Genomic DNA, 24,658 nt, shown 5'->3' on the forward strand with positions numbered 1-24,658 from the left:
ATAATGCCTTCTGCTATCTTTTCCTCAGATCCTAACCTTTGTATTGTGTTGGTAATTGGTCTGGATTCAATGGAATGGAACATAATGGCTGGAAGGAAGCTTTGAGATCTTTTAGATCAGTGGTTTCCGACTTTAATATGTGTTAGAATCACCTGAAGGGCCTATAAAATGCAGATTGATGGTCCCTGCTGCCAAACTACAATTTAATAAATCTGAGGTGCAGAACCTGAGAATTTGCAGTATTCACATTTTTCTTGTTGATAGTGATATGGCTTGTCTGACTGGGGACCACCTTCTGAGGACTACTATTTGGAACAACCTGTTCATTTTACAGATGAGGAAACTGGGCATATAGTACTTTCATTGAGTCCCTTGTTCAGAATCACCAATATTTAGTAGCAAGAGTTGGGCTAACACCCAGTTCTCTGGGCACTTAATCCATAACGTTAGTGCTTAGCATATTCAGTGAGATAGGGACAATGTGATGTGTACTTTCTATTTTAAGGAAGTATCCATGAACTGCAAACAAATCAGCTTGCCTTTTGTCCCCACTCAACAGCATATCTTGCTCCTTTGAGGAAAACAGAATTATTGCTATGTGGAAGGGACCAGTCAAGGATTTGTGGTGCGTGATTATTCTTTATATAGTAGTCATCATACCCCATCTGGTTAGTGCAGACCATAGGTTCTCCTTTTTATAATAGATATTTTGCAGTGGCTTTACTGTCCTGAAATGTAGTGCACAGATGATACAGCCTTTGTAATATGACCTCAAAAAATTAATATTATGCCCTAATTACAATAGAAACAAAAAATAAAAGAAAATTAATTTATGATCAAAAATTAGTATATAAATGTCCAGGTAGAGTTAGTAAACAAAATGTAATAGGTTTTTACGTCTATCCCATTAATGTAAAAACTAAAAATTTACAGTGATATTTGCTTTGATAATTCAGATACCACAAGGACTATTGATATGGTTTCCCTAAATAGTGAAAAATCATACTAAAACTCTTAAAACAAATTGCAGTCTCCATAATGTACTCAGTATTGCATTTCCAGGAAAGTCAGTGTCTCTATATACTAAAACAGCAGCACATAGGACTTTTGTGTTCATGAATACAACAGACTCAGAATCTAGATTGAGATGGCATCAGGCAACTTTTCCTTTGTATGAATGTTCAGTGAGTCATTTAAAAGTTTTTTTAGGTGGTTGGGGATTTAGCTCAGTGGTAGAGCGCTTGAGGCCCTAGGTAGGATCCTCAGCTCCGGCAAAAAAAAGGGGTGGGGTTTTCAGACACAAGATAAATCTTGATTTTGTGGGACTATCTCATTTGTAGGCCTACTATCACTTTGTAGGCCACCTAGTATTCCTGGTACCATCTCATTCAGGGTTAACTGTGCCCTCCAAAAGCTTTGTCATAACTAAATAATATACCCACACATTTATAAAATACCCTAAGAGTGATACTGCCTCCCATGAGAAGAGTCTTGTGGGTAAGAGGCATTGTTTTCCTATAGGGCTTTCTGCCACCATTTTGGTAATTTAAATGAAATACTCCTTCTGAACTCACTTGTCATGGAAGTGTGACATACTGACAAACTTCATCTTCTGTTTCACTGCATTGCTGAATGGTAGTTATCACCTTCCATCATCGGTTTCTCCATGTGGGGGGAAAATGATGACATTTGTAAACTCGGCCACTGTTGTTGTTTTTTCTACAGACTCAATTTATGTTTTTTCCCTGCCCTTTATTTTCTAGGAGTCATGCAAGCCCAAGTTGGAATGCAAGGAGGTGGACCAGTGCCCTTGGAACGAGGACAAGGTAAATGTTAAATATCTGTTGTATATATACTGAACATGGAAATGTTCCATATCTGCACTGTCTCATGTGTCAGCCACCAGTGGCAATTTAAAGATTAATTAAAATTAAGTTCAAATTAAGTAACACCTAACGTTCTTATTTCCTGGGAACAAAATTGCATTCGAAGTGCTCAATAGCCACACGTGCTAATGAAGACCACACTGGACATTGCAGATGTAGAATGTTTCTATGGTCAGCAAAACGTCTATTGGTCCATACTTTCCACAGGGGCTATTTAGAGCCTAGCTCAATAAGAATCAGTGATGTGACAAATTCATCCTTTGTTTCCTGACGGTCCTACAACTCCATTATTGTGTTCTCAATCTCTAAATAGCTGTTGACTTTGTAAGTTTTAATAGTGAGAATATAGTATATGACTGGGTCTGTAGATGTCAAGATGTAAACCCTTTAGCAAACTGGGAGCAAAGCAGAGGTCTGTAAAGCATAGTTGCAAAGTATTTCCTGTAATGTGGCAAAAGCACTATATAAGAGCAGCAGCCCTTCCAGAATCTTTGCATTCTTTTCTCATATTATTGGAGTCTGAAGGAAAAGAAAGTACAGTAGTTTGATTAAAAACAAGACTATAGAAAAAAGGAAACTGAATGTATACTGTAAATACTCAGTCACTTCCATTTCCATAGACAACCTCGGGAGTTAGGTGGCAGTGCCTCAGTTTTACAGGTAAGGAAATGGAAGCACGAGGATTTTAAGTTTCTCAGTGGGATGTGGTAAGTGCATACTCATATCTGAGTATTATGGCCTGAATCTGGTGCTCTTCTCTTTTGACTTAAAAATTAAAATCTCTGAATCTAAAATCTGCCCTTGCTGAGCAGTGGTGGTGCACACCTTTAATCCCAGCGCTTGGGAGGCAGAGGCAGGTGGATCTCTGTGAGTTCAAGGACATCGGAGCTACACAAAGATACCCTGTCTCGAAAAACCAAAAAGAAAGTAATAATAACAAAATCTGCCCTCTTCCCATCATTCTATACTGCCAGTGTTAATTTCAGAATGAATTTTCCAAATACTGTACTTACTCATTAGATTCCTCCTGTGTTGGGATTAGATTGCTTTGGACAAGAACAGACGGGCTTAATGTTTTTCTTCTAAGCTGATTCCCTACAAGAGAAACCTACTTCAAAAGCAAGATATTAAGATACAGGCCCATGGTTTGTACACAGTGATTGGTGATTGAAATGATGAGTCTCAACCTGTCTTACCAGATGAATGGCAACAAGACAAACTTCTGGCCAAACATGTCATCTTCCTGCTAAAGTATCCCATGCTTCTGTGCTGCTGTGTACTCCCATCCCATTACTGTCAGAACATCTCCCCCAGAGTGTCTCTGCAGTAGTAATAAGGGCTTATGCTTCCATCACTCACATCTCTCCCTCTTCCTCGGCCCTTAGTCTTATTTAATCCCTCAGCCATTTACCACATACTTCTATCAGACTTCTTCCTTCCTAGTGGAATTTAGCCCCATCTTTCTGCTAAGAATTACCAAAAGGAATTGACTGAAATTTTAAAAGTATTTCAAGGATCTGTTGACACAAAGATGAAAGTGAAATGAGTTTTAGCAATTTCCTTCAGTACCCAGCATAGGAAACTGTTTTCATTTGTGATCAGACTTGTCTTGCCTGGAATCCTTGTTTAGTGTGCATATTTGTAATTGTGACAAATATTTGAGACAGTGATTTTTGCTTTCCCACCTCCTGAGTTGTTTAATGTTGTCAGCTCATTAATCTTTGTCATTTTTTTTATAATCATAGACTTGCCATAGTAGGCTATTTCATTTAAAGTGATATTCTTTCCTCATCTATGTAGCTGAAGTTTTCCTGGTCCTGCCTGGCCCACATTCAGGACAAATCTCTCTCACCCGCCAGTCCCGCAGCTGCTCAGACCCAACCAAGTAAACACACAGAGACTTATATTACTTATAAACTGTATGGCCTTGGCAGGATTCTTGCTAACTTTTCTTATATCTTAAATCAACCCATTTCTATTAATCTATAAGTTGCCATGTGGCTTGTGGCTTACTGGTATCTTAATATCTTCTCATGGCGGTGGCTGGCACCATCTCTCTGCCTCAGCCTTCGACTTCCCAGAATTCTCTTCTCTGCTTCTCCTGCCTATACTTCCTGCCTGGCTACTGGCCAATCAGTATTTTATTTATACAGAGCGATATCCACAACACTTCTCCTTTTCTTTTTTTTCCAAAAGGAAGGTTTTAACTTTCACATAGTAAAATTATATATAACAAAACAATTATCAAGCAAGAATTATAGTTATAATATCTAGTCTACTGATATTTGGCAAAATTAAAGAAGATATCCTATCTATCCTATATTTGTGAGTCTAAGGTTTCATATCTAACTTATCTTTTATCATAACTAAGGAAAATTATAACTATCTAGTCTTCAACTACATCAAAGACCTCAGAAGGATATAACATTAACTGAGAAATGGGAGATGGACACAAGCAACTTTCAGGAGTCTTCCGAGAGTAGACAGAGACAGCTGGCAACATGGACAGTCATCCAAAGTTCCTTTGTAAAATTGGGGCATCTGTCTTCAACCCACAGGTCTAGAGTGTCTCAGTCATTTTTCTCTGCGTCTTGTAGAATGTTTGGCAGTTTCCTCTGCAAAGCAGGAACCTGAAGGACCATTTTGCCAAGCAAAGTTCAGTGGTCACCTTCCTATGGGTCCTGCATGTCCAGTTGACCAAGCAGTCCAGGCAAGAACAGTTTCTTGCCCAAATGGCTATTTTTGCCAAGGTGAAGATAAACTCTATATAGTGTCTTTGTCCATCCTCCTTCTCTGAAGTAAATCCAGTGCCGCCAGGAGCAGGCATGTCTCACTGTCCAGAAAGTCTAAATTTTAAAAACATTTTAAATGCCATATTCTGTAGGTCTTTGAAGTGTTTGAAGATTACCTACCTAATTGAATTATATCTATGTGTACCTAGAAAACTTAACATGACTATAAGTTTGACTATCATAGAAGACTAATTGTTAATCTGTATTTTTTAATTATCTATTACAATCTAAATGAGTTAGATAAACATAATAACCTCAAATGAGAATAGAAATATATATACAGACTAACAAAATTAAGTTTAAACTTGTAATAATAAACTAAAATCCATAGCAATGTAAAACATTTTAAAAGTAGATTCAATAATCTACCCTTCATCTTATCATACCTATATCATATCCCCTTTTCTTATTTAGAAAGAGATTGCATTTATAATCAACCTGTTTTAAATAAAAATATTGATTTTTCCCTGTCCCACACCAGAGGACTCTTCTGATTTGGGACACAAGAATCTCTTAACCTTTTCTTTTAGCAATATGCCTGGGTTTAGAGAAGGAGTGAGCCAATTCCATCTCCAAAGCCAGCTTGGTATATTGGGGAGTTTGGGCGTAGCTTCTCTTACTATTTCCTGCTGAAAGGGGGCGCTGTATCTTATGAGGCCATAAAGAAAATATTAGAATTATGGAGTAGTCCATGAGGGTGTAGCATCTGGAACAAATCCATAGCCTCTGGCTTTCTGTGGAAACAAAAGCAGAGCATCCTTTTCAAAGCAACATATCCTTAGATCCAAATTTTGAAGTCAAGGTATCTTTAAAATACACATATTGGCTTAACTCAACAGCTTTTGCAATCAAATGTTTTTCTGCAGTTAAGAATCCCAAAGACAACACAATCCAGATTCTCTGTGTAATATCCATCTTTATGTGGCTTATTTTTTGATACTGCCTTTACTGTGTCTTTAAAGGCTTTATTTTAAAAACTATCTGATTATATAACTGCACATATTTCTTTTTCTCTTTCAAGGCTACATACATTTTTACATATATTGTAAACCATTTAAAGTCTTGTTACATCTTAATCTGCCTTATTGTGTAACTGTTGCTTTAAACTGCAGCAGTTAGTACTAAAGCAGAAGTCTGGCAGTGGTGGCACATGCACTTAATCCCGATCACATGACAGGAATATCTCTGTGTGTTCAAGGACACCACCAGCATGGAGACACACACTTTTGTCTCAATACCAACCATAGAGACCTGGAGGTCTGTATAGACAGGCAGTGACGAGGAGGTCATGTGATTGGGTTTACTACCAATGAGAAGGCAGAACAGAAAGTCAATAAAAAGACAGATACACAGGAAATAGGTCTTTTTCAGAGGGGAAGGGTGGCAGCGGCAATGAGGGGTAAGAAAGGGTTTTAGTCTCAGTTCTCAGCTACTGCTCTGACCTCTTGGGCTTTTAACTCTGCATTTGGCTCTGTGTTTCTTTTTTTCCCCCCACCCCCCTTTTTCCCCCCACCCTCACCCTTTTTTTTCCGACTCTGTGTTTCTTATTTAATAAGACTGTTACATCTATATTTGGCGCCCATGGGGGCTTGGCAAGACCCAGAGAGAAGCTCTCCAGCTACACATCCAAAGTTCATCAGCTGCATTTACCCATTTAATATTTTTTGACAGAAATTTTTAGACTTTTAAGACAAAATTAGTATTGCCTCACTTCTGTTACGGCCTCTTCGTGATAAATCTCATGTCATGTTCATTGGAATTTCTTTCCTGTTTTACTTAAGAAAATATATTTTTCTCTAATTTCTTTTTTTTCTTCTTAATGTACAGGAAGACATAAAAGAAAATGCTGTAGCAACAGAAAGGAGAGTCCAGACTTGCTGGTTATTCTTGCCTAAAGTAAACCAGCCCATAGGTTTCTCTAAGAAAGAGGCCTGGTCAAAGTGGAACTGTTGGATAAGACATAGGCCTCCTGTAGTTTAGGAAGTTTTATAGGCTGGGGCAAACTAATACACTCTTGGCTTTTTACTGACATGTATAAACCTCCAGTCTCCCTCTGTATGTGTATGTTCCTTTGTATGTTCAAGCTATTTTAAGTGTCTGCTATTTCTCCTTTTGAACTTACTGCACACCTAGGAACCCTACAGCACTCGCCCGTGGGACCCGCCGGGCCTGCATCAATTGAGCGAGTTCAAGGTACCCATTGTATCTGCAGGTTTCCTTTTGCTTATGTTGTTCAGGGTGGGATGTTGAAAGGAAAAGAGCGGCTTAGTAGTCATCCTCACGTTCAGGACCCCAAAAGGGTAGTGTTTTGGGGTTTTTTGTGGGGTTTTTTTTTTTCTCTTGAGGCCACAAACCTAAGATTGACCTCTTCACACAGGGCAGAGAACATGGATGATATGAGCATCTGTCTGAGGCTCTGCTTCCTCCCCACTGGTGTCAGGAGGCTTGGATGGAATAGCAGTCTGTAAGGAGACAGCAGGTTCTTGCAGAGCTATGGCAGTGTTCATATGCCAAGACCCTATCTCTCTTTTGTGACTCTGGTCCTCAAACTAAGATTGATTAGAAAGAAAACCAGGATCAAAAGTTTCTTGAGGTCACATGCTAGTCCTTGGCAGGTTGCTCCCCAGTTTGCTCTTTATAGATTCCATCCATACCTCTGACATGGCACCGATTCTGCCTATACCCTGCTTCTGTTCTTGAGCTGCAAGAGGATTCTCCTGTGGTGAGGTTTCACCCACTCTAAGGTGTCCAAATTACATTGTCAGTAGTATAGAGTCATTTCTTGTTTCCTTATATGTCTTTCCCAGCACTAACTCCCTGTTTGTTTCCTTGTCAGTGCCCATGCAAGACCCCAGAGCAGCTATGCAGCGTGGAGCCTTGCCTGCTAACGTCCCAACTCCTCGTGGTCTGTTAGGAGATGCCCCCAATGACCCACGGGGAGGCACTTTAATGTCTGTGACTGGAGAGGTAGAGCCTAGGTAAGTACTGATTTAGAAGGAAACAGCTTGAGAAGGTGGAAATTTTCCTTACATTGAAAGCAAACTCTTTCTGGAACAGAGTTGTACCTGTTTGCCTACTTCAAAAGATACGTAAGTACCTGTAGCTATTGTCCAAGACTTCCTAAAGCATAATTGTATAATTAAGAAGGTAACTTTGAGCCAACTATGACTACCATATTTTCAGAAATTGAAAATTCTAGTTCTGTATACCTAAACAAGGAAACTGTGAGGTAATGGTACTATTAATGACAATAGTTGTTGATCATACCTCTGGCTTTTCTCTAAGTACTTAAATCACCTCATTGAATCTGCCTTAGGCTGGGGGTGTAACACCAGTGATAGAGCACTTGCCTAATATTAGCAAGGCCCTGGCTTCAATCCTCAGCCCCTCGAAGACAGAGAGACAGATAAATCTATATAATATAACCTTAGAAATGAGTATTATTAGTCCTATTTTATAGGTAAAGAAACTAAAGCATATAGAGGTTAAGTTAGTGACCCAGATCACACAGCTAACAAATGGTGAGACCTAGATTTCAACCATTCTCTCTGAATCCAGTACCTGCATTCCTAAGCATTATGCTGCATAATCATTGTGCATGTAATAAGCATTCATTAATTCTTCCCTAATTTTGAATGCCCTGGCCAAATAAGAAATTCTAGAATGCACAAATTTACATTCTGTAGTTTTCCTTTGATCCATATGATGTTACTCCCCCCCCCCCCAGCTGAGGACCAAACCCAGGGCCTTGCGCTTGCTAGGCAAGCACTCTACCACTGAACTAAATCCCCAACCCCTTGATGTTACTTTCTTATTACCATGTATTTACTGATGTTTGTATCAGTTTCTGTTAGATGTCTGCATACTGATCTGATTGGCATTTCAATATTGGTACATTCTGCTTTAAAATATGTCATTTTTCTTCATCTCTAGAGCATATCTGGGACCACCACCACCACCTCATCAGGGCCCACCCATGCACCATGTTCCTGGCCATGAAGGCCGTGGACCACCCCCGCATGACATGAGAGGAGGTCCATTAGCTGAGCCCAGACCTTTAATGGCAGAGCCAAGAGGACCCATGCTAGATCAGAGGGTTCCACCCATGGATGCTAGAGGTAAGGGGGAAATGGCATTACAACTCCAGCTAGTAGCCATGTGTTGATGAAGAACTTGGCTCTCTTCAGCTCTAATATGGGACAGGAATCTTGGCAAGAATTTTTACGATTTACCTACAAATCTAATAAACTATAAAGGAGAGATGTGACTACAAATTAATAGCTACATACTGGTTTTCTTACAACATTCTAGGTGGAAGAGATCCCCGAGGATTAGATGCACGAGGGCTGGAGGCCAGAGCCATGGAGGCCAGAGGACTGGATGCCAGAGGACTGGAGGCTCGTGCCATGGAAGCTCGTGCCATGGAGGCCCGTGCCATGGAAGCTCGTGCCATGGAGGCCCGTGCTATGGAAGCCCGTGCCATGGAAGCCAGAGGCATGGATACCAGAGGCCCAGTACCCGGACCTAGAGGACCTATGCCTAGTGGAATCCAAGGTCCCAATCCAATGAACATGGGGGCTGTCGTTCCCCAGGGATCAAGACAGGTAATACTTGTAGCATCTATATAAAATCTTAATGTGTTCGAGAATTGCTTACTGAGCCTGATTTTTATTGTCTTCTGACTTAAATGAATCTGCTTGTTAGAAAGAAGAGACTAGGCTCGCCTTTTACTTTCTCATATCCCTTGCAAGAAGGGTGTGTTCTAGCCTCTCATAATTCAGAGAATCTCTGAAAATGAAAATGTACCGGCCAGGGAGTACTCTGCACTGGGTATACAAACCAATATCACATACAAAGCCTCCCTCCCCACCAAAAAAAAGACTTGTGCAGATCTCAGACCATTTGAAAAACCTCAAAAATGATTATAGTTTGTAGCCCTAAACTAGAGCATTTGAGGAGTTGTATTCATTTCAATTATCTCAGGGTGGCAGAGACCTGAGTGGATTTATTGTCATCACAGCATCTAAATGAACAGTGGCATAGAAAAGGCAATCTGCATACAGTTCAGGAACTGCAGTCTGTCTCTGTCTCCTTCACTTGCCTCACTCCATCTGTGTGTATGGGTACTTTGTAGTAGTCACCTCCTCATTTATCATCTCCAGTTACTTGTGGGGAGATAGAATATGTGTATCTTCCCAAGTTTCTACATGTTGCTGCCTTCATTTTTCCATTTCTCTTCCCATTTTCATGTGTTTCTGTGTCTTCTAGTGTATTGGGGGGTGGGAGAGAAAAAGGAGGAGAGAGAAAGAAATATCAAAACTAGAATGCAGCTTGTCCACCATCCAGTGCTCTCATTTTATAGGTTTGGAAGCTGAAGGCCGGAAAGTCCGGTGACTTCACCAAATTCACCTCACTAAAACAATGACAGAGCAAGGATACAGCTTGCTCTTCTGTTCTACTCCTCTGTCTTTTGTGTGTGTATATGTGTCTCTGTGTGTGGATGTTTACTGATCCTCTTCAATTTGAGATAACAAATAGGACTTTTTATTGGTATATATAGAGAGAATAAAAATTTTCTGTTATATTTCAAGTTTTGCTTTAAAAAAATGTGTTTGTGGGCTTTGATTTTTGTTGCACCCTCTCTGGTCAATAGTCTCATAACACACATGTTTTTATATATCCTTTCAATACTTAATTTATTGAGCATCTACTGAATACCAAGAATAGTACTGGGGATATAGTAATGTGAACAGCAAAGTCTTGGCATACCAGCTGAGGAGAGAGAAACCAACTAACTACACACTGTGCTTATGTAATTCTCCTGAGGAGTCTGGACAAAGACATTGAAAATGATGGCTAATATCTTGGCTCCTTTTTCTCTGCTAATGCTTGAATTCAGTACTTTATAATGCTAGGGTTTTTGTTGTTGTGGGTTTTTTTAATTTGGTTTTGTGATGCTAAGATTTAACATAGCACCTCACAAATGCTTAATAATCTACCAGTGAGCTATATCCACAGACCAATGTAGTTTTTATTAAAAGTCTGTAAAGCCAGTTAGATCCAACATAGAAAAAATAAGAACTTCAAATTGATACTTTTTTACATTTTTAGCAATGTAATTCAGTAAATATATAAATAATACATCCAAGTTATCTATAAAAGTGTTGTGTTCAGAACCTCACTTTTTCTTCTGTATTTCTCACTTGTGATAGACAGTTGCTTTTATTAGATTATTTTTTGAGACAGAGTCTCTTTGTATAGCCCTGGTTGACCTGTAACTTTCTGAATATACTGGGCTGGCCTTGAACTCACTGAGATTTGCTTGCCTTTGTCTTGGGAGTGCTAGAATTAAAGGCATGCACCACCACATCTGGCTTACCTGATATTTTTAGTGTAGCTTTCTACTGATATCCTTTTTTTGATGTTTGTTTTTTTAAACTTAATGTGGCCTTCATATATCACTTTAAATCACATTTTAAATTTAACTCCAGTCCATGCAGTTAGAAGCATTGTAGTTAAAAGGCTTATTACTAGGGTGGTTATGTAATTTGTCATACAAAGAACACATTCAAGAATGAAAGTGTTGTTAATTTACTCTTGAGACAAAAGCATAAATTGGAACTGTCTTAGGCCAACCAACATCTGCCTAGTACAGGTACTCCTGGAAACTTCAACTGGCAAGTTTGGGGTAGTTTTTCATACTACAGTGTCTCAGATTGGTATTTGATCATTATTAGTAAATTCCTAAGTGAGTGTAGCCAAAGGTGGTTCATATCCATAATAGATCATTAAGGTTGACACAAGTGTTATATAGACGGGACAGTGGTTTTAATTCAGCATCCTCTATGTGCCACTGCTTCATGTATCCAGTGTCTTAGAAAAGAGCTGATGCATGTGAATGAGTGTTCCAGGTATCTTAGTTATTGTTGCTGTGAAGAGACATGATGACAGTGGCAATGCTTATAAAAGAACACATTTAATTGAGAGCTTGCTTCCTGTTTCACAGGTTTAGTTCTATTACCATGATGGGAAGGAAGCATGGCAGCAGGCATGACATATGTGGTGCTGGAGAAGTAGATGAGAGCTATATCCTGATCCATAGGCCTAAAGGGAGATACTGGGCTTGGTGCTTTTGAAACCTCAAAAGCCCATCCCCCCAGTGACCCACTTCCTCCAACAAGGCCATACTTCCTAATCCTTTGAAATAGTGCTGCTCCCTGGTAAATCAGCATTCAACCATATGAGCCTGTGGGGAGCATTTTTACTCATACCACCACATTTGACTCCCTGGCTTCCATTGGCTCATAGCTATATCATAATACAAAAAATGCATTCAGTCCTACTTCAAAAGTCCCCATAGTCTATCACAGTCTCAACACTGTTCAAAAATTCAGTCTCTTCTGAGACTCATGGCAATTTTTTAATTGTAAACCCATAAAATAAAAATAAAAAGATCGATCACTCACCTCCAACATACACTGACACAAAATGTACAGTACCATTTCTAAAGGGAAGAAAGGGAGCAGAGTGAGAAAATACTGGACCAAAGAAAGACTGAAAATCAACTGGGCAAATTCCAAACTCCTTTCCACCATGTTGACTGCAGCACAGTTCTCTCTTGGGCTGGATCCACACCCAATCTGCAGCTTTTCTTGGCAGATATCCCACGACTCTGATGTCTTCAACGTCTTGGAGTCTCCATTGAAATCCAGGCTTCACATCACAATTTCACATAATGACCTCTCTATGCCTCCATACAAGGACACCTTTGAACGTGCCTGGCCTCAGCAGCTTTCCTTAGCCTCAGAGGGAGATTCTACAACCCCTTTTTTGTATGATTGACTTGTGGCCAAAGCTGCCAAGTTCTGCTGCTTGATGGGGCTGCAATTAGACCTCCTTGTTCATGTACATTTGCATCAGCTTTTTGTTGATTGTTTCCTTTACTATTTATGCTTTTCTCTAATTCTTTTTCAAAAATTGAAGATTAGCTGGGTAGGGTCTTGCCCTGAGGTCACCACTCCCTTTATTCCATTTAGCATCAGGCTTTTCTTTAAATTTTTTATCTCCTTGAACACTTGAGATTAGCTCCATTACACTTTCTGGTGCTTCTTTTCTCCTCAAACTGTACATTTTATATTTTTCCTTTCTCAGCTCAATTCTTTTCATTATATATCTGCATAAGAGTGGCCACTAATAATCACATGACACAGTCAATATTTGGCAGTGTTAAAATCTCTGCTAGTGCCATTAATCCAAAACTGTTCAATTTAGCCTCAGGCAGATTTTTAAGACTCAGGCAAAAACAGCTACATTGTTTGCCAAAATGTTACAAGAATGGTCTTAGGCAATTTACTAATTGTTCTTTCCCCTCTGAAACTTTTTGAGCCGGGCCTCCACAGTTCAAACCACCCTCAGCACTATTTTCTATGCTCCTCTTAAGATGGCCCATTAAGCACTGCTTAATGCACCCAACCACTTTTCTAGTCCAGACTCTCCCATATTCTGCCAACAAGCAGCATGATCAGGCCTGTCACAGCACCACTCCCTGGTACCAATTTATGTTGTTACTGTTCTGTTGTTGTGAAGAGATACCATGACCACAACAACTCTTAGCATTTCATTGAGGACTTGCTTACAGTTTGAGAGGTTTAGTCCCAGCATCATCATTATCATGGTGGGAAGCATGGCAGCAGGCATGGCATGCATGGTATGCATGGTGCTGGTGAAGTAGATGAGAGCTACATCCTGATCCACCGGCAGAGGGAGATACTGGGTTGGCATGAGATTTTGAAACCTGCTCCTTACCCCACCCCCACCCCCACCCCGGTGATGCACTACTTCCAACATGCTATACCTCCTAATCCTTTCAAATAGTGCCACTCCATGGTAAATAAGCATTCAGATTTTTTTTAAAGATTTATTATGTATACAGTGCTCTGTCTGCATGTGTGCCTGCAGGCCAGAAGAGGGCACCAGATGTCATTAGATAGTTATGAGCTACCATGTGGGTGCTGGGAATTGAACTCAGGACCTCTGGAAGAGTAGCCAGTGCTCTTAACCCCTGAGCCATCTTTCCAGCCCAGGCATTCAAATTTATGAGCCTATGGGGGCTGTTCTTATTCAAGCCAGCACACCAGGTGAAAGAACTTTTCTAAAAGTTGTTTGAACTATTTTAGTGAAAAAAATGTGGACTCAGTATATTTTATGCTTCCTGTTTTCTTTTTTTAAAAATATTTATTTTTTTATGTACACAGAAGAGGGTGCCAGATCTCATTACAGATGGTTGTGAGCCACCATGTGGGTGCTGGGAATTGAACTCAGGACCTCTGCAAGAGCAGTTGGTACTCTTAACCTCTGAGCCATCTCTCCAGCCCCACTTCCTGTTTTCATAAGTAAAATACAGAAAATACTTAAATCATTTCTGATTCCTCAAAATCAACATGAAAATAGATCCATTATTATTTATGTTATAATGTAAAACATAGTTTTGTCCTGTGGAGTATCTGTTCCCTTTCCTGATGGACTGTCCCTGCTTCTTCACATTGTTAACCACCTCATCTGTTCCTGACAGGTATTTGTTTCTCTATACTTCCCTGGTTGTAATCTGGGAAAGCAGGTAACAAGCTTGTTAAAAATTTGTTTGCAATAAAAGTATCTAAACTCTGGGTAAGAGCCTGAGTGTGAGCATCACACAGGTATAGAGTACATTCTAATTACTAATTGGGTTATGGTTGTCTTCCAAGGGATTGGACTCACCAACCATTCTAAATATCAATAAATATGCTCTAACTGCATTTTGTTCTAACTTGAGTAATATTTCTTGGTCTGTATTAAACAGGAAGCAATTGTAATATACTCTATAGAAAGCTCTAAAAAAAATACCAAGGGCTGGAGAGATAGTTGAGTGGTTAAGAGCACTTGTTATTGTATAAGACCTGGGTTTGGTTCTCAGCACCCATGTGGTGGATCATAACCACCTGTAACTCCAGTTCAGAGGATTCAGCACCCTCCATGGGCACTAGGCATGCTTGTGTTGCATAGATATACATGCAGGCAAAACCCTCACATACATAAAATCAAAACAAGCTTAAAAACTTCACACCACCATTGGTTATCTGAGCACTAAAATGAATGTTCCGAGTTTTTGTTTTTGTTCTAAGAAATCTCTAAAAAGCAAATGTTAGGCTGATACCTTCTTTTCCCCAGAGACCTTCCTATCTCGTTTGTGTGTCTCTAACACTGACCATCTGTTTTGTGGGATAGAGCCCTTTGAGAATAACTACCAATGTATACTTGAACTAAAGGTTGGCAGTGGTCGTGTGAACATCGCTTCCCCAGCAGAGCAATATACAGTTGTGTAAAGTCAATTGGCTTTCCTTGTTTACTCTGAGCAGTGATTTCTCCAGTGCTCATAGTTTTCCCTATGCATACTTGGCTAAATTTTGCTAATTTGTTGTCCCCTTCCTGCAGTGTGTATTATTTGGTAATGATGATGGGCAAAGATGTGTATGCTAGTGGATCTTTGGCCAAACACTGCCTTCTGCTTTTGCTAACAGTATAAGCTGATCTTTAGATCACTAATTCTCTTTTCACTCTTGCCTGTGTCAAGATTGGTACTATATTGAGGTTCCATGGACATCAGGAATTCTGTATGCTGTCTCCTTTCTTTATGACCATAGGTCCCAGTCATGCAGGGAGCAGCCATGCAGGGAGCAGCCATGCAGGGAGCAGCCATGCAGGGAGCAGCCATGCAAGGAGCGACCATGCAAGGTGGAAGCCAACCTGGTGGCTTTAGTCCTGGCCAGAGCCAAGTCACACCCCAGGATCATGAGAAGGTAAGCAGCACTGTCTGACTGCCTCCCTGTGCACAAATGTAGTCTTTTTTATCTTTTCAGTTACAGTGAAGATCCTGGGTCTTCAAAGTCCTTTTGTGGGTGATGTTTACTCTGATGATCTTGGCTGAGCATTTTGGGGACCTGATTCTAAAGTTTTTAAGTGAATATGATTTTACATTTCAGATTCATCTATAAATGTCAATTTGTTTTCTGTGAAAGCCAAACTGACCTAAAAATCCAAAGCTCCTTTCTGCCTCCCCTTTGTACTAATACTTAAAAAAACAATAGCATATTCACCACAAGTCTATCTTTCTGTTGCTATACTTGGCTGTTTTGGGAGCTTTTGTCTGATGGGAAGACATAAACTTGAGAGGGGGAAACTCAAAACAGGGCTAGAACTTAAGAGTTCCCAGGGCTCACAGATGCCATCTTAGTGTGCAGGAACTTTGAGTTCCTGAGGCATCTCTTTGCATCAGCTAATCTTAGGTGTCTTCCTTTATTCTTGTGCTTCATTGTGCCTTTATTCACCATTTTCTTTTTTCTTTCTGGCTTGCAGTTTGGAGTGTGTGCGTGCACGTGTGTGTGTGTGTGTGTGTGTGTGTGTGAGAAATATCCTCCCCTTTCCTGTAACAGTAGCTTTTTGGACAGGAGCTGGTGGTATTTTCGTTTCATTTGGTTTTCTGACTCATCATTAAAACTCACAATCTTCCTTTTCTCTGCACAGGCTGCTTTGATTATGCAGGTCCTTCAACTCACTGCAGACCAGATTGCCATGCTGCCTCCTGAACAAAGGCAAAGTATCCTAATCTTAAAGGAACAGATACAGAAATCCACTGGGGCACCTTGAAAGGTGAGCTGACTGAATGGGCAGAACTAGGTCCTTCTGTATTTGAAGTACATAACTTCAACCTTTAACAATGTAATGTTCTCTGAGGCCCCCAGTCTTCACTAGGCTCTGTCTACCCTTCAGTAGTCAGCATCTCTGGGGATAGGGTAAGGCTGTAGAACATTTTTTGAGTTGTTGAATTATTTTCAGCTTTTTCTAATGATGAAATTAATATAGGGTCAGTTTCCCAAAATTAATAAGGCATAGGAGTATAGAAAGTTAAAGGTAGAGCCGGTAAGATGGCTCAGCAGATAAAGGTACTGATAAACTGAGTTTGATCCACAAAATCACATGGTAGAAAAGAAAACCAACTTTCCTCAGTCTATCCTCTGTCCTCTATACCCCATAATAAATAAATGTGAAAGGACGGTAGGTAGGTAAAGGTGAAAGACCCTGCTTCCTGAATCTCATTCCCCCAACAGAACCTATCAAAGTTTGGTGTGGTTCATTCCATGATTAGTTGTTTTATTCCAAACCATTCCTTCAAAATGGAGGAAATACAAAGTATTTCAATAACATACTACTTTTTAGGCTTCTAGTTTTTTGTTTTGTAATGTGTGTGTATCTGTGTGTGTGTTCAGGTCTCACATAACCCAGGCTAGCCTTGAACTATGTAGCTGATGATGACCTTGAATTTCTAATCTTCCTGCTTCCACTTTCCAAGTGCAAAGATGACAGGCATGCAGCAGCACACTCTCCTTTTGAGGTACTGGAGAGCAAATCTAGGATTCATACATTCAAGGAATGCTCTATACCAGTTGAGCTATATCCCAGCCCTTGTAATGAATATTCGATGGTTCACTATTACAAGCCATTTAAAGTAGTAAATGGCCCTGTCAACATCTGTTTTTTACATTTGAAAGATGGCTGGATAGTACCATTGTTTTTCTTACTCATCAGTCAGATAAGAAGGATCCAACTTGCCTCAAATAATCGTGTAGCCAAACGTGTTTGTATAAATATTGTTTTTTTTTCAAAAGTATTTCCCCACTTTGTATTTCATAAACACTTCTGTTCTCTGAAAGCAATTTAAATTTCATATTGTCCTAATACCTGTTAGAATGTGTTCTTTGGAATTTTTGCTTTTTAACCCTGTGTGTCTTATAATTCCCATGCACATGTTACTATGTAACAGTGGACTCATGATAATTAGCGGTCTTCCTAACTATACTATAATCTGTATTTGTAGTGGTTTCAAGGCTTCCAAACTCAAATATGCATCATATCTACTGACACATTAAATGACTACTATAGCTGGAAGTGATCGTAGGTGGTTGGATAACTAGACTTAGTATATCATACTTTACCTTTCTCCCATACATCCCAAACATTTTATTCTCTTCATTAAAGATATGGACTATATTCATAGGCATTTACTTTTTAAAAATTACATCAGAAAAGGCATTCTCTGCAGTTTTAAAAAAATTACTGGTTTTAATAGTGTGAAGATAGACGTATTCCTGAAAGTTCTTTCATTGTGTACTCATTTGCCTTGTATATTGACCTCAGGGCAAGATTTTACAGAATTTTTATTTTAACCTTTTGAAGCAATCATAGATTCATAGGAAGTTGGAGAAATAATACAAAGGACCTCATGATAGCATCTTATAGTTTTGCTTTACAGTTCAAGGCCAGGCCTTGGTATATTACTGTGAACTAGACTACAAACTACATTCAGTTTTTACAACTCAGTAATTTATACCAGTGGATGTGAAGCCACAACTGTAATTTTACGTAAGTAAACTCTCTACTGGTATTTATACATATTGTGGCTGAAGCATTGGCTTTTCATCCTAAACTTACAGTGTTGGTTCCTTTCTCCCATTACAGACAGTGTTATTTATCACTATTGGAGATACTAGTTCTTGGGCTGGAGAGATAGCTCAGTTCCTAAAGTGCTTGCTACACAAACATGAGTACCCAAGTTCAACCCCCAGAACCCACATGAATAATTGGATGCAGTGGCACACTCTGGTAATCTTAGATGGGGAGGTGAAGACAGGAAGATCCTTGGGACCTCCTAACTAGCCATCCTAACCTAATCAGTGAGTCCCAGGTCCCAGTGAGACACCCAGCCTCTAAAACCCAGGTGGATGGCCATCCTAAGGATTAACACTTGAGGCGACTTGGACTTCTTGCTTCTGCACTCATGTACATATATACACATATGAGAAAGAGAAAGGAAGGTAGTTTTGAAGTAGGGGAGGCTTGCCTGCCTATGGCATGTATTTGCCAATTTCTATAGACATTTTATGTCGTCACAACTATTAGAAAGTAGTATGCCACTGTCATTCAATGGGTAGATATCAGAGATGCTCCTGAACATCACACAATGATGCACAGACCATCTTCCTCACTTCTGAAAATGTCCATGTAATGTCCAGGCTGAGAAACCCTGCTACAAAGGACAGTGAGGAGACACGACACGAGGCAGATACTGGCTGTTGGATCTTTAGCACATCTCCCCTTCCCTCAGTCCATTTTTGTTTGCCTTTTTTATGGGGGTAGTTGTTCTTTCCTGGTGTTTAGGAGTGAGAAGTCCACTTGTAATGGCTTTCTCTGAACTTTTTCTTACAGGTTCTCAAAAATACCTGGCAACAAATCTGGAAATACAGTTTCATAACATTGTTGAAATGTTGAAAACGTTGTAAAGTCTGCATCCTAACCCCGATGACTCACATTGCTGCCAGGTGGAGGACTCACCTCACCATTTCTCCAAATGAAAGCAGTTCATCTTGTTGTCTTAGTTTGTATATTTTTTGTGACATTAAATAAACTTTGAATGCAATTTTCACATACTGCAGATTGATACACATAACCCTTTTGCTTTTAAGAAGCTAAACACCAAGGCAAAAGCTTAGCTATGTTTTCTACCCTTACTGCTCATTGTCCTTTAATCTCATATTGCCGCTATAGCTCTAGTCTTACTTTAGCATAAACATTTATTCTTCTTAATGATATGTGAGTATTTCTCGGAAGCAATGTGTTCAGGAACTTTGTTTTTTGTTGAGTTTGCTTTCAGTCCTTTGAAAACTTTCTAGAGTCTCGTGAGTTTTCTGGGAGAAAAAAGCAAGTATTTAAAACTATATAATGGCCAGAAGGCAAACAGGCACAGAGCATACCACAGAAAGGCTTTTGGTTTAGGACAATCCAATTACCAAAATGTGTTGTTTGGTCAGTAGCAGGTCTGAACATCTGAAGTTCAGAGTTAAGACAAAGGTTGTTTGGGCACTGGTTTGAGTGTGTGTTAACAACCTGAGAGACTGTTGTGAAGCTCTTCTGTCTAGGTAGCCAACTTTATAAGTTTACAAAGCCACTGGTTTTCCATGTGCTTAAATTTAATAAGGAAAATCAAGTGAACATATTTTATCCCATCTTTGAGAAAATTGCAAAGCTTTCAGCCCTGTCCTCTAACTAAATTTATTTCAAGAACTTAAAACAAAAAAGCCTAAAACTTTTCAAGAGGACCAAGTATAGAGCACAGGAAGGCAGATTGTCTGTTAGGGTTGCCTGCTTTTTTCCAAGTACTGCCTACTTGGAGAGAATTAGTGCCATTAGCCTGTGCTAACCTGCAGGTCACCTTGCCTTTTGTTCTCCCATAGTGGCATTAAGGAGGAGCTTGGCTGCTTTCCACCTGGTCAACCTCAAGACCTTTGAAGAGTTGCCTTAATAATTAGTAAGGTTTATTTACTAGAACTAATTGTGATCTTATTTATATTCTCAGAACCCTACCCTCTGTGTTAGGATAATGGGCAGGTGAATTAAAATCATTACTAGGCATATAAAGCATAATAACATTGCTTACATGCCAAACCAAAAAATGCAAAGATATTAAAATTGAGGGATGTTTCCATATATTTACAATGAAAATTTGCTGGTATGTCATAGTAAAACCTGTCAAGAAAAGTGCAAACCAGCAAGCACTCCCTGCCTAGTCCACTTATCCCAAGTTCAACTATGATGCTAATTATGCATGCAGTTCATTGTTTCCATTACCTTCTGTGCCTCCTGCATAAATAATCAGTGATGTGATGATTCGAGCAGCTGTCATGTTTTTAAAGCACCAAGATATTTAGACACAGAGATAGGAACTTGGGTTTTACACAACCAATTCTCAATCAAGATTCCTGAGGCTGAAGTTCTTTCTTTGGTAAGCAGTTGTCTAATAGAAATCATCTCCTGGTTTTTCCAAAGCCTCATTAAACTTGATGTGGTTAGCAGAAATTGAGGTGAATAAATTGACAAGAGCAGTGGCACCCCAATTTATCCCTATGGAAGCACTCACCAGTGTTTTTACTGGTGTAATAGTACAATTAGGTACCCCAAATTCATGACCTGTGTTTATTATGTTCAGACTAGTGACTGAAAAATGATCCTGCTGATCCTTCAAGCTATAGGTTCCTAGATAATTGGAAATGTAAACTTGTTCACTCTTGATCGATTAATGGTAGAAAATAGGTGGTTTAGATTCAGTCTGCTTAATCTGTGAGTTCAACAGTCTGAGCACACTGAAGTGTGGGATTTTTGTCCCTGTGAGAAGCCTGGGGCTTCTTTTTCTTGTGATTGACCATGACTAACATCCCAGAATCATTGTGGTTATTGTCCTGGTTGATAGGAAAAATAAACATTTTTATAGAAGAAAAAATGACATTCAGTGAATGATTCCTCAGTAAGACCTGGAAAATAGTCAAAATTATAAATTTTTTATTTTCTTTTTATACCAGACATTCATAAACAAACCCCTTTAACAAAAATAATGGAGAGCTTCTGTTGAATGAAGTTATCCTGTGATATAGGTTGGGCCTTCCCAATTATTTCAAACAATACAAAAATGGCAATATAGTTGGCTTCTGATTATAATGCAAATGTGATTACAGTTATTATACTTCAGATGGAAAGCCTAGGGAAATTAAGCAAAATTGTTCAATAAGCAAAGATGAAAACCTTTCAGTTTTTTTGACAAAGAAATGTAAACTGTTGGTCAAACTAGATAAGATCATGATTAACAATGTACCTAGTGAGTATGGTATGGGAGTGGGAATCTTGGTAATTTTATGTTTATTATTTATGATTATTGTTTTATCATGGATTCAATAAATATTTTAAAAGACACCCTACTTAGAAATCTTTTGTGAGGGACAAGTGGGAGGGGAGATTGTGAACCAAAGTTCAGGAATCAACCAAGACACCAGAGGTTAAATTGTGTAAGTGTCAACCAGCAAAGCTTGGCTGAAGTCAGGTTTCCCAGGATTTACAATTATCCCCACAAAAAAAATAAATAAATAAAAATAAAAAATTTATATGCTTTGCAATTACTGTGATTTATGCAGCTCTTGGGTTGGCAAAGCTCAGGTATGATGAAGTGGAATGCAAATGTTTTTAAAAGTGGAGAGTGAAGTCCTTGTGAGGAACAGTATTCCCTAGTAGCTGACCCTCAGGTTGGTGAGGTAAAAAGGGAAGTGGGCTCCTGCGCCACTTTCTACAATTCAGAACGTTTCTTTGTTGAAGTAGAATTGAACCTTCCTAGGATCCAGACTTGAGTATCGCTGACAGCATCTGCGCAGGCTCTTCGCCAAAGTCCGAGGGCCGCATAAGAAAACCCCCACTACAGACCTGTAGCAATAGAGCAATAGTTACCTGGGTGCACACAAGCCCATGGCAGTAGTGAGAATGGAGAACAGCCTCTGCTACTCCCAACAATGCTGAACCAAAACTCAGTTGTCTCACAGACATCTACCTGCGCGTGACTGAGTCCATCCTTGTTCTGTCCTTTGCTGGGCTTCACGTGGCCCTGCCACTCTCTGAGGAGAGATTGGTAGTAATGGTTGCTGAGGGAAAGAGTTCTTTTCAACATTTTCTTCAGTCCTATAGCCACTGGTAACTTGCTAATGCTCAAAGAAGCCCAAATTAAACTCAGCAGGGCACCAAAAAGGGAGGGAAAACCCATGAGAGCGGAAGAGAGAGGAGTTAAATCAGCAGGGGTGGGAGGGCACAAGGAAAAGGTCTGCAGAGGTCAATATGGTCAAAATCCAAGTGCTCGGCCCTGAAGTCACATACATAAAAGCAACAGTAAACTGACTGAGCAGGTGGTATTGATAGATTTTGAGGGGAAAAGGCCATGAACTTGAGAGAGCAAGGGCATACATGAAAGGAGTTGAGGAAATAGTGTAAATTATATTTTGATTTCAAAAATAAATATTAAAAATATATACATGTATTAAACATAATGAAACTCATTGTATATAGTTAATAGGTTCTGATAAAAACTTAAATTCACTTGTTGAAATCCTACTTTCTTCCAAGAAAAATTTTTCTTTACCTTTTTGTTTCTAAGTCCTAAATATGTTCCCAGCCTTCCCCCATTCCTCTGAGAACAGAGACAAGGGATGTAATATAATAGCGTTATTAACCATTAGGCTCTGGGGCGGGGCCAAGGTAAAAAGACAAGAGAGATTAAGGGGCCGTGAGCAGGGAGAGAGACCCTCACCCTGAGATCTAGTTTGCCTTTTGTGCTGAGTGAAGAAACAACCCCATGATAGAGTCAAAATGGCCTACAGAGATACCGAGAGGTTTTCTAAGGATGAACCAAACAAGAATGTGAAACATGAGTGCACTATGCTTACTCGGGGCTGGAGTGTCTGCCACCTTGGGTTTTGCTGTGTAAGTGTCCCAATCTCATACTTCACAAAGGCACCTGACAACACCGTTCCCAAAAGAGCAATCTTAAGAAAAATAAAAGAAACTTTTTATTCAATTTTTTAACTTCCCCTAAATTTCAAGCTTTGTTTAATCATTAAAGCATGTAAATTATACCCTTTAGGGAATGTAAGCCCAAGGGCAGGATGATATGTAGTCGTCATTGTGAAGATCGATGCAACTCTCTTGAGAAGCCTGCATCCTTGTCTTGGGATGATATACTGTCCTTGTCCTATATGATTCTCTGTTTAAATACTTAAACTCACTAAGTTGTTTCACTTTGGTTAGTCTTCAAATTCTTTTCTGCCAAATAATCAAGGATTTGGCTTTTCCTGAGTGGAGGTCCCTAAGGGGTTGGGCTATCCTGGCTACTGCAGGCAGAGCTGGTCTCCTTGGCCGCTCTGATATACCACCCATGTCACTGTAAACAAGTTTCTTAACCTCTTTCCCTTTTGAGAATTGGAATACAAATAGCACCTACCTTACAGGGTTGTTCTGACAATTAAAAACACACAAAACAAATGGAAAAGTGTCTGCCCCACAGCAAGTGCATATGAGTTTACTGCTCTATAAATGATCTTTTGTGAACTTACCCCACCCCAAACTTTACTGTGCCTTTGAAGTTGGTATTCTGCCAAAGCCAACCTTTCTAAATATGCTGTGGATCTCAACTTCTCTTACCTCTCCTTCTCTTTTTAAGTCTTATTATGGTATAATACATGTACCATAAAGTGCACCCTTTGAACTGTACAATTAGCGCTTTTTAGTATAACCACCAAGTTAGGCAAACATCCTTACTAATTCCATCCCCCTTATCTACATTAGAACTCACTAGTTTCCTCCCAGCCATACCACCCTACCCTACACAATTGCTGTCTACTTTCTCTACATAGAAACTCATATTGGAGCTGGAGTTTCAGGAAGTTTTGAACCACCTTTTATGGGTGATGGGAACTGAACTCAGATCCTCTTGGAAGAACAGCAAACACCCTTCACCACTGAGACATGTCTCAACCCCCCTCTGGTTTCTCTTATTCAACATAGTATTTTCAAACTTAATCCATGGTATTGGATGTGTCAATACTCCTTTCCTCTTTATAGATGAATAAAATTCCATTCTCTACATAAAATACATGGTGATAGGAAGTTGGGTTGTTGTCACTTTGGGCTATTATGAATAATGCTGCTATGTACATGCATGTGCAAATTTTTTGTGTGTTATGTCATTTCTCTTGAGTGGGGTTTCTGAGTCATAGGGGTCTATGTCTAATAATCTGGAGAACTGTTCAAGAGTTTTCTCCAGGTATTGCAATCTCACATTCCTATAATCAATAAAGAGTCCAAATTCTCCAGTTCCTTGCCAACAATTGTTATGGCCGTGTTATTCCTCTCTTGGACCTACTGAACAGTACCCTGCCTCTAAAATACTCTCAGTTCATCCTTATACTAAATAGTAAGCACTTCTTGAGCCTGCCATTCCATCACTCGTGCCCAGGCTGCTGTAATAGTTCTTTTGGCTTCTGGGATGCCACTTCTCTTCATTCTGAGCCTTTATTGCTGATT

At 39.6% G+C, this 24,658-nt stretch overlaps 2 protein-coding genes across 7 annotated transcripts in view; one reads left to right on the top strand and one right to left on the bottom strand.

Moving 5' to 3' along the window:
- Cstf2 (cleavage stimulation factor subunit 2) overlaps positions 1-21,637 on the top strand; it is a 31,304-nt gene extending 9,667 nt beyond the window's left edge. The window contains exons 8-16 of one of the 4 annotated variants that reach the window (XM_036175053.1): positions 560-625; positions 1,764-1,826; positions 6,812-6,871; positions 7,515-7,656; positions 8,612-8,796; positions 8,990-9,282; positions 15,358-15,513; positions 16,238-16,363; positions 18,977-21,637. In XM_036175053.1, the coding sequence (XP_036030946.1) occupies positions 560-625; positions 1,764-1,826; positions 6,812-6,871; positions 7,515-7,656; positions 8,612-8,796; positions 8,990-9,282; positions 15,358-15,513; positions 16,238-16,360 (1,088 nt within the window). In that variant the 3' untranslated portion in view covers positions 16,361-16,363; positions 18,977-21,637. The remainder of the gene's footprint in view (positions 1-559; positions 626-1,763; positions 1,827-6,811; positions 6,872-7,514; positions 7,657-8,611; positions 8,797-8,989; positions 9,283-15,357; positions 15,514-16,237; positions 16,364-18,976) is intronic. The other 3 variants (XM_036175054.1, XM_036175055.1, XM_036175056.1) reach the window with 3 other exon arrangements.
- A 248-nt stretch (positions 21,638-21,885) lies between these two features.
- Nox1 (NADPH oxidase 1) overlaps positions 21,886-24,658 on the bottom strand; it is a 28,718-nt gene continuing 25,945 nt past the window's right edge. For all 3 annotated transcript variants that reach the window (XM_036175397.1, XM_036175395.1, XM_036175396.1), the window contains one exon: positions 21,886-22,012. In XM_036175397.1, coding sequence (XP_036031290.1) covers positions 21,886-22,012 — 127 coding nt within the window. The remainder of the gene's footprint in view (positions 22,013-24,658) is intronic.

Source organism: Onychomys torridus, chromosome X, assembly GCF_903995425.1.
Source record: "Onychomys torridus chromosome X, mOncTor1.1, whole genome shotgun sequence".
Taxonomy (NCBI): Eukaryota; Metazoa; Chordata; class Mammalia; order Rodentia; family Cricetidae; genus Onychomys; species Onychomys torridus.